Raw genomic sequence first — 11,862 nt, forward strand, 5'->3', positions numbered from 1 at the left:
ATTTTCAATTCATCAAACGACATTAAAATAGTCCCAGAGAAGACAGACTATTGTTCAATATACACCCCAAATGTGTATAGTCAACGTGGTTTTATTTTATTTCTCAAACAATTTTCTTATCGTTCTCTTTTGAGTTTTCATGATGGACGACTTCGTCTGTAGTTTTAACATGGTCATGGCTATGACTATCAGTATTGTGAACAGTGTCCACATGGGGATTGATGTGGCCATGGGGTTCGTCGTGGTGTCCAGGCTTGACATGGTGATTGTCGTGGTGTCCAGGCTTGACATGGTGATTGTCGTGGTGTCCAGGCTTGACATGGTGATTGTCGTGGTGTCCAGGCTTGACATGGTGATTGTCGTGGTGTCCAGGCTTGACATGGTGATTGTCGTGGTGTCCAGGCTTGACATGGTGATTGTCGTGGTGTCCAGGCTTATGTCCGTCGGGGTGTCCAGGCTGGTGACCTTCATGGTGTTCTGGCTGGTGTCCGCCGTGGTGTCCAGGATTACCATGATGTCCGTATCCGTCGTGGTGTCCAGGCTTGCCATGGTGTTCAGGATTGCCATGGTGTTCAGGCTTGCCTTGGTGTCCGCCGTGGTGTCCAGGATTGCCATGATGTCCGTATCCGTCGTGGTGTCCAGGCTTGCCATGGTGTTCAGGCTTGCCTTGGTGTCCGTGTCCGCCATGCTGTTCAGGCTTGCCATGGTGTTCAAGCTTGTGTCCATCGGGGTGTCCAGGCTTGCCATGGTGTCCGTGTCCACCATGGTGTTCAGGCTTGCCATGGTGTTCAGGCTTGCCATGGTGTCCAGGCTTGTGTCCGTCGGGGTGTCCAGGCTGGTGGCCGTCATGGTGTTCTGGCTGGTGTCCGCCGTGGTGTCCAGAATTGCCATGGTGTCCGTATCCACCATGGTGTTCAGGCTTACCATGGTGTTCAGGCTTGCCATGGTGTTCTGGCTTACCATGGTGTTCAGGCTTGCCATGGTGTTCAGGCTTGCCATGGTGTTCAGGCTTGCCATGGTGTTCAGGCTTGCCATGGTGTTCAGGCCTGTCATGGTGTTCAGTCTTGCCATGGTGTCCAGGCTTGCCATTATGTTCTTTGTGGTGTCTAGGCTTGCCGTGGTGTCCGTAGTGGTGTCTAGGCTTGCCATGGTGTCCGTAGTGGTGTCCAGGCTTGCCATGGTGCTCGTCGTTGTTGTGTCCAGGCTTGCCATTATGTTTTTTGTGGTGTCCAGGCTTGTCATGGGGTTCGTTGTGGTGTCTAGGCTCGCCATGGTGTCCGTTGTGGTGCTCTCCGTAACCTCGTGATTTAGATTGGTGTTTATTGCAACGATGCAGTTGTTTTCTGTAGTACTTGTCCATAAAATCAATGTCAAAATCTTTGGTCGGATGTATAGAATCTGACACATCTGATGTGTCATCACAATCCAAATTTACATACCTCGGATAATTTGATCTGTGATTAGACTTTTTCAACTGGTGATGGCTATATTCATAATCGGTATCAATAGAAGTAGGTTGACAGGACTCATCGTTGTGTTCACAGCTATATTCGTGATCGTGGTGTCCATGTTGTTTATGCGCATGACTGTGGTGTTCATGCTCATGGCCGTGGTATTCATGTTGAACGTAGTGTCCATGTTGACTGTGGTGTCCTTGTTCATCGTAGTGTTCATCTTGACCGTGATTTCCATGTTGAATGTGGTGTCGAGGTTGACCGTGGTGTTTATGCTCATGACCATGGTGTCCTTGTTGACCATGGTGTCCTTGTTGACCGTGGTGTCCGTGTTGACCGTGATTTCCATGCTGACCGTGGTGTCGAGGTTGACCATGTTGTTCATGCGCATGACTGTGGTGTTCATGCTCATGGCCATGATTTCCATTTTGACCGTGGTGTCCATGTTGACCGTGGTGTCCATGTTGACCGCGGTGTCCATGTTGACCGTGTTGTCCATATTGACCGTGGTGTCCATGTTGACCATGTTGTCCATGCTCATGGCCGTGGTGTTCATGCTCATGGCCGTGGTGTCTATGTTGACCGTGGTGTCCATGTTGACCGTGGTGTCCATATTGACCGTGGTGTCCATGTTGACCATGTTGTCCATGCTCATGGCCGTGGTGTTCATGTTGTCCGTGATTTCCATGTTGACCGTGATTTCCATGTTGACCGTAGTGTCCATGTTGACCGTGGTGTCCATGTTGACCGTGATTTCCATGCTGACCGTGGTGTCCATGTTGACCGTGGTGTTCATGTTGAACTTGGTGTCCAGGTTGACCGTGGTATCCATGTTGACCGTGACGTCCATGTTGACCGCGGTGTCCATGTTGACCGTGGTATCCATGTTGACCGTGGTGTCCATGTTGACGTCCATGTTGACGTCCATGTTGACCGTGGTGTTTATGCTCATGACCGTTGTGTCCTTGTTGTCCGGGGTGTTTATGTTCATGGCCGTGGTGACCATGTTGACTGTGGTGCTTATGCTCATGGCCCTGGTGTCCATGTTGACCGTGGTGTTTATACTCATGGTCGTTGTCTTCATGCTCATGACTGTGATTTCCATGTTGACCGTGGTGTCCATGTTGTTCGTGGTGACCAGGCTTTTGACCGTGGTGTTTATGCTCATGGCCGTGGTGTCCATGATGACTGTGGTGTTTATACTCATGGTCGTTGTGTTCATAGTCATGACTGTGATTTCCCTGTTGACCGTGGTATCTATTTGGACCGTGGTGTCTATTTGGACCGTGGTGTCTATTTGGACCGTGGTGTCTATTCGGACCGTGGTGTCTATTTGGACCGTGATGTCTATTTGGACCGTGGTGTTTATGCTCATGGCCGTGGTGTCCATGTGGACCGTGATGTTTATACTCATGGACGTTGTGTTCATGCTCATGACTGTAATTTTCATTTTGACCATGGTGTCCATGTTGATGTCCTTTTTGTCTTTGCCAATGATCGTGGTGTCTATGCTGATGGTCGTGCTGTCCATGCTGCATGTTGTCGTGGTCGTGTTGATGATGGCGATGGTCTATCCCAGAATCATAGGGATATCCTGAATTATAATCATAACACCAATTGGAACAATTCCCATGAGTAGAGTAAAAGTAGTCGCCATGATCACAACAGTAGCCTTCTTCTTTATGAGGAATTCGGTACGAATCATGACCACTCCGAGAATGTTCATGGGTTTTCTTTACCTGATCGTTTCCCGAAACGACATTTTGATTTAGTTTCGTTTTCTCTCCAATTTGCTTCTCACTCCGAGAAATCTCTTTCGTCTTATCATGTTGAACATGTGTTATTCCTTCTTTCGAATTCTCTTTCGAGATATGTTTCGAATGCTCTGAGTGATGGTGACTTTCGGAAGAGGGACGGCAACATTCTACTCTGCATGGTACTCCTGCGCCATATATTTCATGAAGAGGAAAAGAGCGTTCTTGACCCAGTAGGTTGGTGAAGTGTGGACGTGTAAGGTACTCGTAGTATGGCGTCACTGAGACTTTGGTGACGTCAGGAGCACATAAGATGTGAGGCACGTTGAACACGACACACTGGCGAGCCTCCTCCTTGGGTTGATCTGGCCTGATGACGGCCGCAAGGCATCCCTGAAAACGAAAAACTGTCATTAACATTTCATTGCATTAGTCCGATACAATCGTTCCAAGCAATTCATTTGTCAATTAGATCACTATGTTAATCTTTTTTACTAAAATATATGTCTTTGGTGGAACAACCTCACACATAACACACGCGACTTGGAAATGGTAAAGGAAGTAGTAAGGGTATCAGTGCAGAGTGTGGGAACTGTCTGTGGCATTTATGTATCTGCAATTCTAAAATGGTATATTGCAAGTTGTGAAAGAAGTAGTCAAGGCGAGCTGTCCGGAGTGAGGTAACTGTTTATAACAATTAGAGTAAGGTATATGCAATCCTAAAATGCTATGGGAAGGGAGGGAAACAAGTCCGCGACGTAGGAAGTGGTGAAGGAAGTAGTAAAGGTAAACAGTCTGGAGTGTAGGAACTGTTAATGGGGATTAGATTAAGGTAACCACAATCCTAAAATGCCATGAGAAGGGAGGAAAACAGGTCCATGACGGTGAAGGAAGTAGTAAATTCAAGTACGGTAGTCCGGAGTGTGGGAACTCTTAATGACGATTAGACTAAGGTATCTGCAATCCTAAAATTGCGGGGGAAGGGAGGGAAACGGGTCCGCGACGTAGGGAGGGGTTATGGAAATAGTAAAGGCAAGCAGTCCAGAGTGTGAGAACTGTTAATGACGATTAGAGTAGGGTAACGGGTCCGCGACGTAGGAAGGGGTAATGGAAGTAGTAAAGGTGAGTAGTCCGGAGTGTGTTAACTGTTAATGACGATTAGATTAGGGTATCTGCAATCCTAATATGCTATGGGAAGGGAGGGAAACAGGTCCGCGACGTAGGAAGTTGTGAAGGAAGTAGTCAAGGCGAGCTGTCTGGAGTGTGTGAACTGTTAACGACGATTAGATTAAGGTATCTACAATCCAAAAATGCTATGGGAAGGGAGGGAAACAGGTCCACGACGTAGGAAGTGGTGAAGGAAGTAGTAAAGGCAAGCAGTACGGAGTGTGGGAACCGTTAATGACGATTAGATTAGGGTATATGCAATCCTAATATGCTATAGGAAGGGAGGAAAACAGGCCCATGATGTAGGAAATGGTGAAGGAAGTAGTAAGGGTAGCCGGAGCACATGAAAAGAGCCCGAAATTTTAATCCCCAAAAAGGTTCACTAATCTTAAGCATGGAAAGAGCCCGGGTCTCCACAGGTACCTGAGGAGGAGGACGCTGACTATAAATTGTGTGTATATATTGTAGTGTTTTAAATAGTGTTGTGTTTGGTTGGGTTAGGTTAGGTTAGGTTAAGTTAGGTTAGGTTAGGTTAGATTAGGTAAACAGACTATATCTTTTAGTAATGTAAATATCTTTGAATCTATATATATAATACGTGAAGCCGTTTTTGTTAACGCAACTCCTCCCTTATTAGTGGACCAATTTCAACGTTTAAGGTGTCAAAAGATTCGTCTCAATATGTAGTTTTGCAATAAGGTTTTATAATTTTTAAATTCCTACTCCTAAGGGCGTAGGGCTCTCTCAAAGGTCGGGTTTTCTACATAAGAAATGCATAGAACAATTTTAAAAACAAAAAACAGCTGTTTATAAAAAGTAACTTATTAGCTTTTTGGGAGTAAATATTAATGTTTGTAATATTCAGTAGTAGTGGGGAGGCAAATATAGTAAAATATGTAAAATAACAAAGTTGGCTCACCCCGAAAGGTAACCGGTGAACACTATGCTAGATGATATTATATAGTAGTAGAGATGATATTTTGACCAGTGTTCACTCTGTATGAGTGGGACTCTCTTTTCTGGACGCCATTTTCCAAAATGGCGGATGTCACTGTTTGATCTTTGTATAACTCGAGCAAAAATGATCCGATTTTGATGAAATTTGGTATAAACGTTTAAACTTACATCTATTCAAATGAGTTCGCGAATCAGCATGATCGGACCATGGGAGTGGGGGTTTATGGGGAGTTTTATGGGGTAAAAATGGGATTTTCTTATTTTTTGTCCCCAAAGCACGGAATTTTCCAAATACTCTCTAAACCATTTTAAAGAACTTAAAAAAACAAATAATTTAGTATGTTAAAGTTTTTATGTACCATTATAGGTTACGGAGAAAAAAAAAAAAAAAAAAATAATTTAAAATTCCCATGTTATTCTTACGGAGGATATTGTCAACCCTTGTAGTTTGCTTGTTTATGGATATATTTTGATCAAGCTTGGTAAACTTATTTATTTATACTAAGCTATTAATATTCTACTAACATTCACACTTTATTAGCCTCCCTGTAGCAGCAAACCTAGGTACTCTTTAAACCTAATGCTATTTCAATTCAACTAATTTAAAAACAAATCAGGCAAATGGAAATTCGCTTAGTCTGCAGGTTTGCTGTGATGGGGGTATTTTATTCTTGACATTTCTTCCTAAACCTACTGGTTCAGGAGATTTAAAAAGCAGTTAGTTAAAGTTAGGATTTCCTCAACGATAAATACATTGATCCGTTTTAACTGTCACCCTAATGTATCCCGTTGGGCCGTCGCACTTTTCTATATATACAATTTATCTTCTATTTTTAAAAATAATGGAGTTATACTATTTCCTCCTCATTGTCCTGATTTGAATATATATTCTTACATTTCTCTAGAGAACATCCACACACTTTGAGACATACAAACACCTCATTCAGTGCGGATGTACTACAGATTGTTCTCGATCTAAGTGTGTGTGTACAATAAACAAGCTACCATGTCTCAAAGTGTGTGAATGTTCTCTAGAGAAATGTAAGAATATATATTCAAATCAGGACAATGAGGAGGAAATAGTATAACTCTTGAATATATATTTTTTTATGTATACTAAAAGGTGAGTTAGACCCTGCACAAAGAACCTTTTACTAGTGTTTTCATGTTTAATGGGAAGAAATATAATTATTTATGTTAAAAGAAATATTGTTGTAATAACTGACAATAATTAAAAAAAAGTTAATTTAATGTCTGATTGTATTGGGGTCCATTATTTTTAAAATAGAAGATAAATTGTATATATAGAAAAGTGCGACAGCCCAACGGGATACATTAGGGTGACAGTTAAAACGGATCAATGTATTTATCATCGAGGAAATCCTAACTTTAACTAACTGCTTTTTAAATCTCCTGAACCAGTAGGTTTAGGAAGAAATGTCAAGAATAAAATACCCCCATCACAGCAAACCTGCAGACTAAGCGAATTTCCATTTGCCTGATTTGTTTTTAAATTAGTTGAATTGAAATAGCATTAGGTTTAAAGAGTACCTAGGTTTGCTGCTACAGGGAGGCTAATAAAGTGTGAATGTTAGTAGAATATTAATAGCTTAGTATAAATAAATAAGTTTACCAAGTTTGATCAAAATATATCCATAAACAATCAAACTACAAGGGTTGACAATATCCTCCGTAAGAATAACATGGGAATTTTAAATTATTTTTTTTTGAATTTTCTCCGTAACCAATAATGGTACATAAAAACTTTAACATACTAAATTATTTGTTTTTTTAAGTTCTTTAAAATGGTTTAGAGAGAAATTGGAAAATTCCGTGCTTTGAGGACAAAAAAAAAAAAGAAAATCCCATTTTTACCCCATAAAACTCCCCATAAACCCCCACTCCCATGGTCCGATCATGCTGACTCGCGAACTCATTTGAATAAATGTAAGTTTAAACTTTTATACCAAATTTCATCAAAATCGGATTATTTTTGCTCGAGTTATACAAAGATCAAACAGTGACATCCGCCATTTTGGAAAATGGCGTCCAGAAAAGAGAGTCCCACTCATACAGAGTGAACACCGGTCAAAATATCATCTCTACTACTATATAATATCATATAGCATAGTGTTCACCGGTTACCTTTCGGGGTGAGCCAACTTTGGAATTTTGGCCATTCGCCTCCCCACTATAGGTAAAACAGTTAAAAAATGTTGTTGGAAGAACAGAAAATGCCTTATGTTCAAAGAAGAAATATTGAAAACGGGAGGATGAGACAATTAGTAATATGATATTTTATGCGTATGAGGAGAGTAGTAAATGAGAGGCCTGGTTTGACTGAATTCACCAACACATCCCAGACATTTCAAGTAAAAAATAAGAAGTTCCAAAAACTCATTTGCTATTAAAAGTATAAGTTTCAATATTAGACAAAACATAAGTGAAGGAATTAGTGTTTATGTAACTTATTCAACGAGTAAGGGTGAGCAGTACGGAGTTTGAAAGTGGATTAATGTATCTGCAATACTAAACTTCTTTCAGAGTAAATTAATGATTTTGCACGGTAATAGTATATTTCATAACAAGAGTTATAAGTCATCTTACTGAGTCATTACATATTTGAGACCTTGTTTGAAGAGTTGATTGTTTTTGGACAGTTGACAAAACAAAATCAAATCTTTTTTACCTACAGTCACCCGACAAAGTTTGCTTCCTTGTACTGTTTATAGTACAGAAAGCTGCTAATTGCTGCATATTTATACTTTGCCGTACGGTTTATACTTTGTCGTACGGTTTATACTTTGCCGCACATCAGGATTCCAACGAAACAACACAAAACAGCGTGGTTCTATTATGCACGTAATCCGTGTACGCTTGGAAATAGGTTGGCAACACTTAAAGATAATAATACTATGAGCAGCTGATTGACTATTATAACTACGATTTAACCTGTCATTTCGTGTTTATAGTTTCGGTATTTCTGTATTTTCTGGACTTTCCTTTAAACGTTTTTAAAACATTCCTACGATGTTAATAAACAATAAAATACCGTTAAAGCATTTTTTTAGGCACGGAAACCACTTCAAACTACAAAAACATACTGAACTATGTTCTCAAGTCTCGGAGCACATTGCTTGCCGAGGAAAAATAGCGGAGTGATACGGACCGGGCACTACTTTCTCTAGGGCACCTATTTGTGTTGCCAGCTGAACCTAAAAACGTGTTGTATAGTGTTTGAAAGACTAATTATTTACATGCTTTATAGTGACTGTAGGAAAAATATAATGTGTAACACGAGTGCAAAAGGCCTTTGCTGCACTCGAGATCATTCTGCTCTCGTGTCACAGAAAACATACTATATAGTAGTATGTTTTCTCTGCTCGTGTGCAGCTAAGTGCCACTTTGCCCACTAGTTACACAAATAACTATTTGTTTACGTTGGCAAAATCCAACAAATATATTAAACATTACTTTCGCATACTAAACATTCTCTTGCCGTAGTACACAATGTAATGATGAATTTTCGCAGGTGATAAACATGTAACGAAAAAGCTTTTTACCGTGCACTTAGTCAGCTGATGAAATAAACAGCTAATAATAACGGCCTATTTTATTTTCTGAAACATTAAAATATTTTAATTTATGCTATGACCTAAATAAATTGTATAATGAGTTTAAAATGTACTAATTTTTCTGTCTAGTATGATGTAAAGTATCGTACGTCACTCGCACGGTAAAACACCACTTACCGGGCTAGTAACGTACTATACTATTTCCTATTAGGTAAATTTTATGTTATTTTACCTATTGATTGTGGATTTCATGTAGATTTTTTGCGGTAGTTTATACAGGCCATTCGTCCACATCGCGAAACGGGTAACAATTTCGGACATTGTCAGAATTCGGAGTTTGAGCGTAACATACTCGTATGCATACGCAGGGTGTCCCAGACCACCCGGCCGGCTTCTATAGCTCCAATACGAAAGCAAATGGAAACCTAATTGCAACTGCAACGCCTTATTTTGACCCCAAGGAATTCAGCAAAATTATTTTTTAATCCAAAAAAGCACACTAAATGGCAGATTTTTGGGGGGTGGGGTTGGTTTTTAGGAAATTTTTGAATTTAAAGGGGGTTGTGTTTAAATCTAAAGGTATTTTGAGTCCTGAGTATTTTAATGGAAAAGGTTTTAAATTATTTCCATCCCTATTTACAGGGTGTTCAAAAACGTACAAAAAATAGACATTTTAAGGACTGAAAAACTACCAATTTTGTAAAAAACTTGATTTTTTTTATTATTGTTTTATCTTGTTCTATGGATTGTAAGGTTTCAGAAAAACATATAATTTGGTATAATATATATTTTTATCACTGTGAAAAAATATTTGAAGTGAAGCGTGCACACCTCTTTTGGGGCATCAACTAGGCCTAGTATAAACTTCAACCGCTGTTTTCCGCGACTTTAAAATTTTTTTTTTTTTATATATATAAGTTCTTATAACTTTTTAACTATTACAGCTATATGAATGAAATTTTTACCACACATTGTTTATACTATAAATCAACATTCTGTGCATGGATATTGTAATTGGGTAAATAAAAGTACATGAAAAAAAATTTATAAAAATTTATAACCTATAAATTTTTCTAAAACTTATTTTTGAAGCCATAACTTATAAACTAATTGAGAAAATAACATGATTATGCACAGAAAGTATGTGCTTTCTTTGCTCTTTAAAATAAGATATCGAACAATAAAATTGGTTCAGTAGTTAAATAGTTATAAGAGATTTAAAAACCCCATTTTTTCCCGCCAAAAAACTTAAAAAACTCCAAAAAGTATGTAATTTTTTTTTTACTTTAACAGCAGTAAATCTTTTTCTAAGACTAAATGAACTTAAAAAAGTATATATAATAATTTTAAAAAGGATTTGATTAAAAATCACTAGTTTCAGTAGCGACTCCCCTTAACTACTTTTCACTGCAAAGAGGTGGAATTTTGTGGAGGGTTCAAATTTTGATATCACTTTAATTGCTAAATGGGCTTTTAAAAGACGCAGTACCAACTTTTTACTTACTGTATGTTACGCATTTTCAAACATTTTGTAGTTTCAAAAGCTGTTATCTCAACAATTTCAAATTACAACATGGGTTTCATTACAAACCACATTACATTGTAGCCATTTAAATTAGCTACAATTTTTGCATTTAATGTTTTTGGTACCTTTATTGGTTAAAGAGAAGTAGTGAACAAAAGCTACATATCATCATACTTTTTGTATGTAGTGAATTTTAATGTTTTATTAAATGGTATTCAAAGGGTTGCTGTTGTAAATGTACACGTCTAGGTCTCGATTAAAACTAATTTTGTCAAAAAAATAAAATACTATCCAGATTGTTAAACTTGGAAGATTAATAAAGGAAAGAACACAACTGCAAATATAAGTCAATAAGTTAATGAATTACGCACTTAAAAATTAAAAGTTCTTAGTCTCACACTATCAAAAATTATTTATTAAATTAAAGACATAACCATAACTGTAAACAGTCTTACTTTGACAGTTCTAATTTTGTATCACAGCTGCTTGGTTGAAATTAACAACTGTTGTCACAAATTTAGACAATTAATAGTGCTGCACCCTGTTGGCACCCTACATTTTTTAACCTTTTAATGATATTGATCATCGCAGAATTAAATTTTTAAGATAAGACAGCTATTTAGATTCTTTAATTCCATTTAAATAAAAGTACTCATAAGGTTAACATGGGAAACTCCAGAGCCACTGGGCTGGAGCCCTTTTGACGGATCTGCACCAAACCACAGAAAACGTACTACTATAATAGTACGTTTTCTGTGACCAAACTTCACACAAATCATCCTTGAATAATCCTTAATAATGCCTGAAAGTTTCATTACAATCTGTCGAGCGGTTTCGGAGTCCATAACGTTCAAATATATATCTTACTAATATTATAAATGTGAAAGTTTGTGTGTCTGTTTGTTTGTTAGTTTGTTTGAAATTCAATCACGCATTAATTACTGGACGGATTGTGTTTATGTTTTTAATATCACGAATAATTTGTGATTTTTTGTGAATCTTTAATTTATTTTTTCTATTGTTTGGGTGAAGTGGTAGAACATTATGGCTATGGTAGATGTCTAATACTATAGTATTCCGAACATTTAAAGAAGCAAATTTTATCAAACTGTGTCCTCCCCCATTGCAAACGCAAAGCTTGAGTATTTTACACTTATATGCCAATCCCGTACGAAGGACGGGTGCTCTGCTAGTGTATATATATATATATATATATATATATATATATATATATATATATATATATATATATATATATATATATATACACAAACTTCCTCTTTTATAAATATAGATTACATTTTGGTAAACCACTGAGAAGTTAGTTACGCAAAACAGCGCTAGGTGTCTACCGTAGCTTCCAGGTCTGTAAACGTTCGCCTAGTCACCGCTAGGTGTCACTGAAATCGAACTATTTAATCCTACGTTGT

General features: G+C 38.4%; 1 protein-coding gene across 1 annotated transcript; it reads right to left on the reverse strand.

Moving 5' to 3' along the window:
* Window positions 1-103: 103 nt before the first annotated feature.
* LOC128982157 (sarcoplasmic reticulum histidine-rich calcium-binding protein-like) lies at window positions 104-3,533 on the reverse strand. The gene is made up of 3 exons (XM_054401214.1): window positions 1,849-3,533; window positions 811-1,804; window positions 104-660 (listed from the first exon to the last, which is right to left on the reverse strand). Exons 1-3 carry the CDS (start codon window positions 2,983-2,985, stop codon window positions 104-106), a joined length of 2,688 nt encoding a protein of 895 aa, XP_054257189.1. The 5' UTR covers window positions 2,986-3,533.
* Window positions 3,534-11,862: the final 8,329 nt, after the last annotated feature.

Source organism: Macrosteles quadrilineatus, unplaced genomic scaffold (assembly GCF_028750875.1).
Source record: "Macrosteles quadrilineatus isolate MER2022 unplaced genomic scaffold, UCM_ALF_1.0 Scaffold_142__1_contigs__length_272657, whole genome shotgun sequence".
Lineage (NCBI taxonomy): Eukaryota > Metazoa > Arthropoda > Insecta > Hemiptera > Cicadellidae > Macrosteles > Macrosteles quadrilineatus.

What these genes read in the sequence shown, in the direction of transcription:
- LOC128982157 (XM_054401214.1), bottom strand. Translation starts at nt 2,985, where the DNA reads ATGGACAGCACGACCATCAGCATAGACACCACGATCATTGGCAAAGAC. An exon ending in CCATGAGCATGAACACCACA is followed by an intron (nt 1,805 to 1,848) that starts GTCATGCGCATG and finishes CACCACGGTCAG; the next exon opens with CATGGAAATCACGGTCAACA. An exon ending in ACACCCCGACGGACACAAGC is followed by an intron (nt 661 to 810) that starts CTGGACACCATG and finishes ACCAAGGCAAGC; the next exon opens with CTGAACACCATGGCAAGCCT.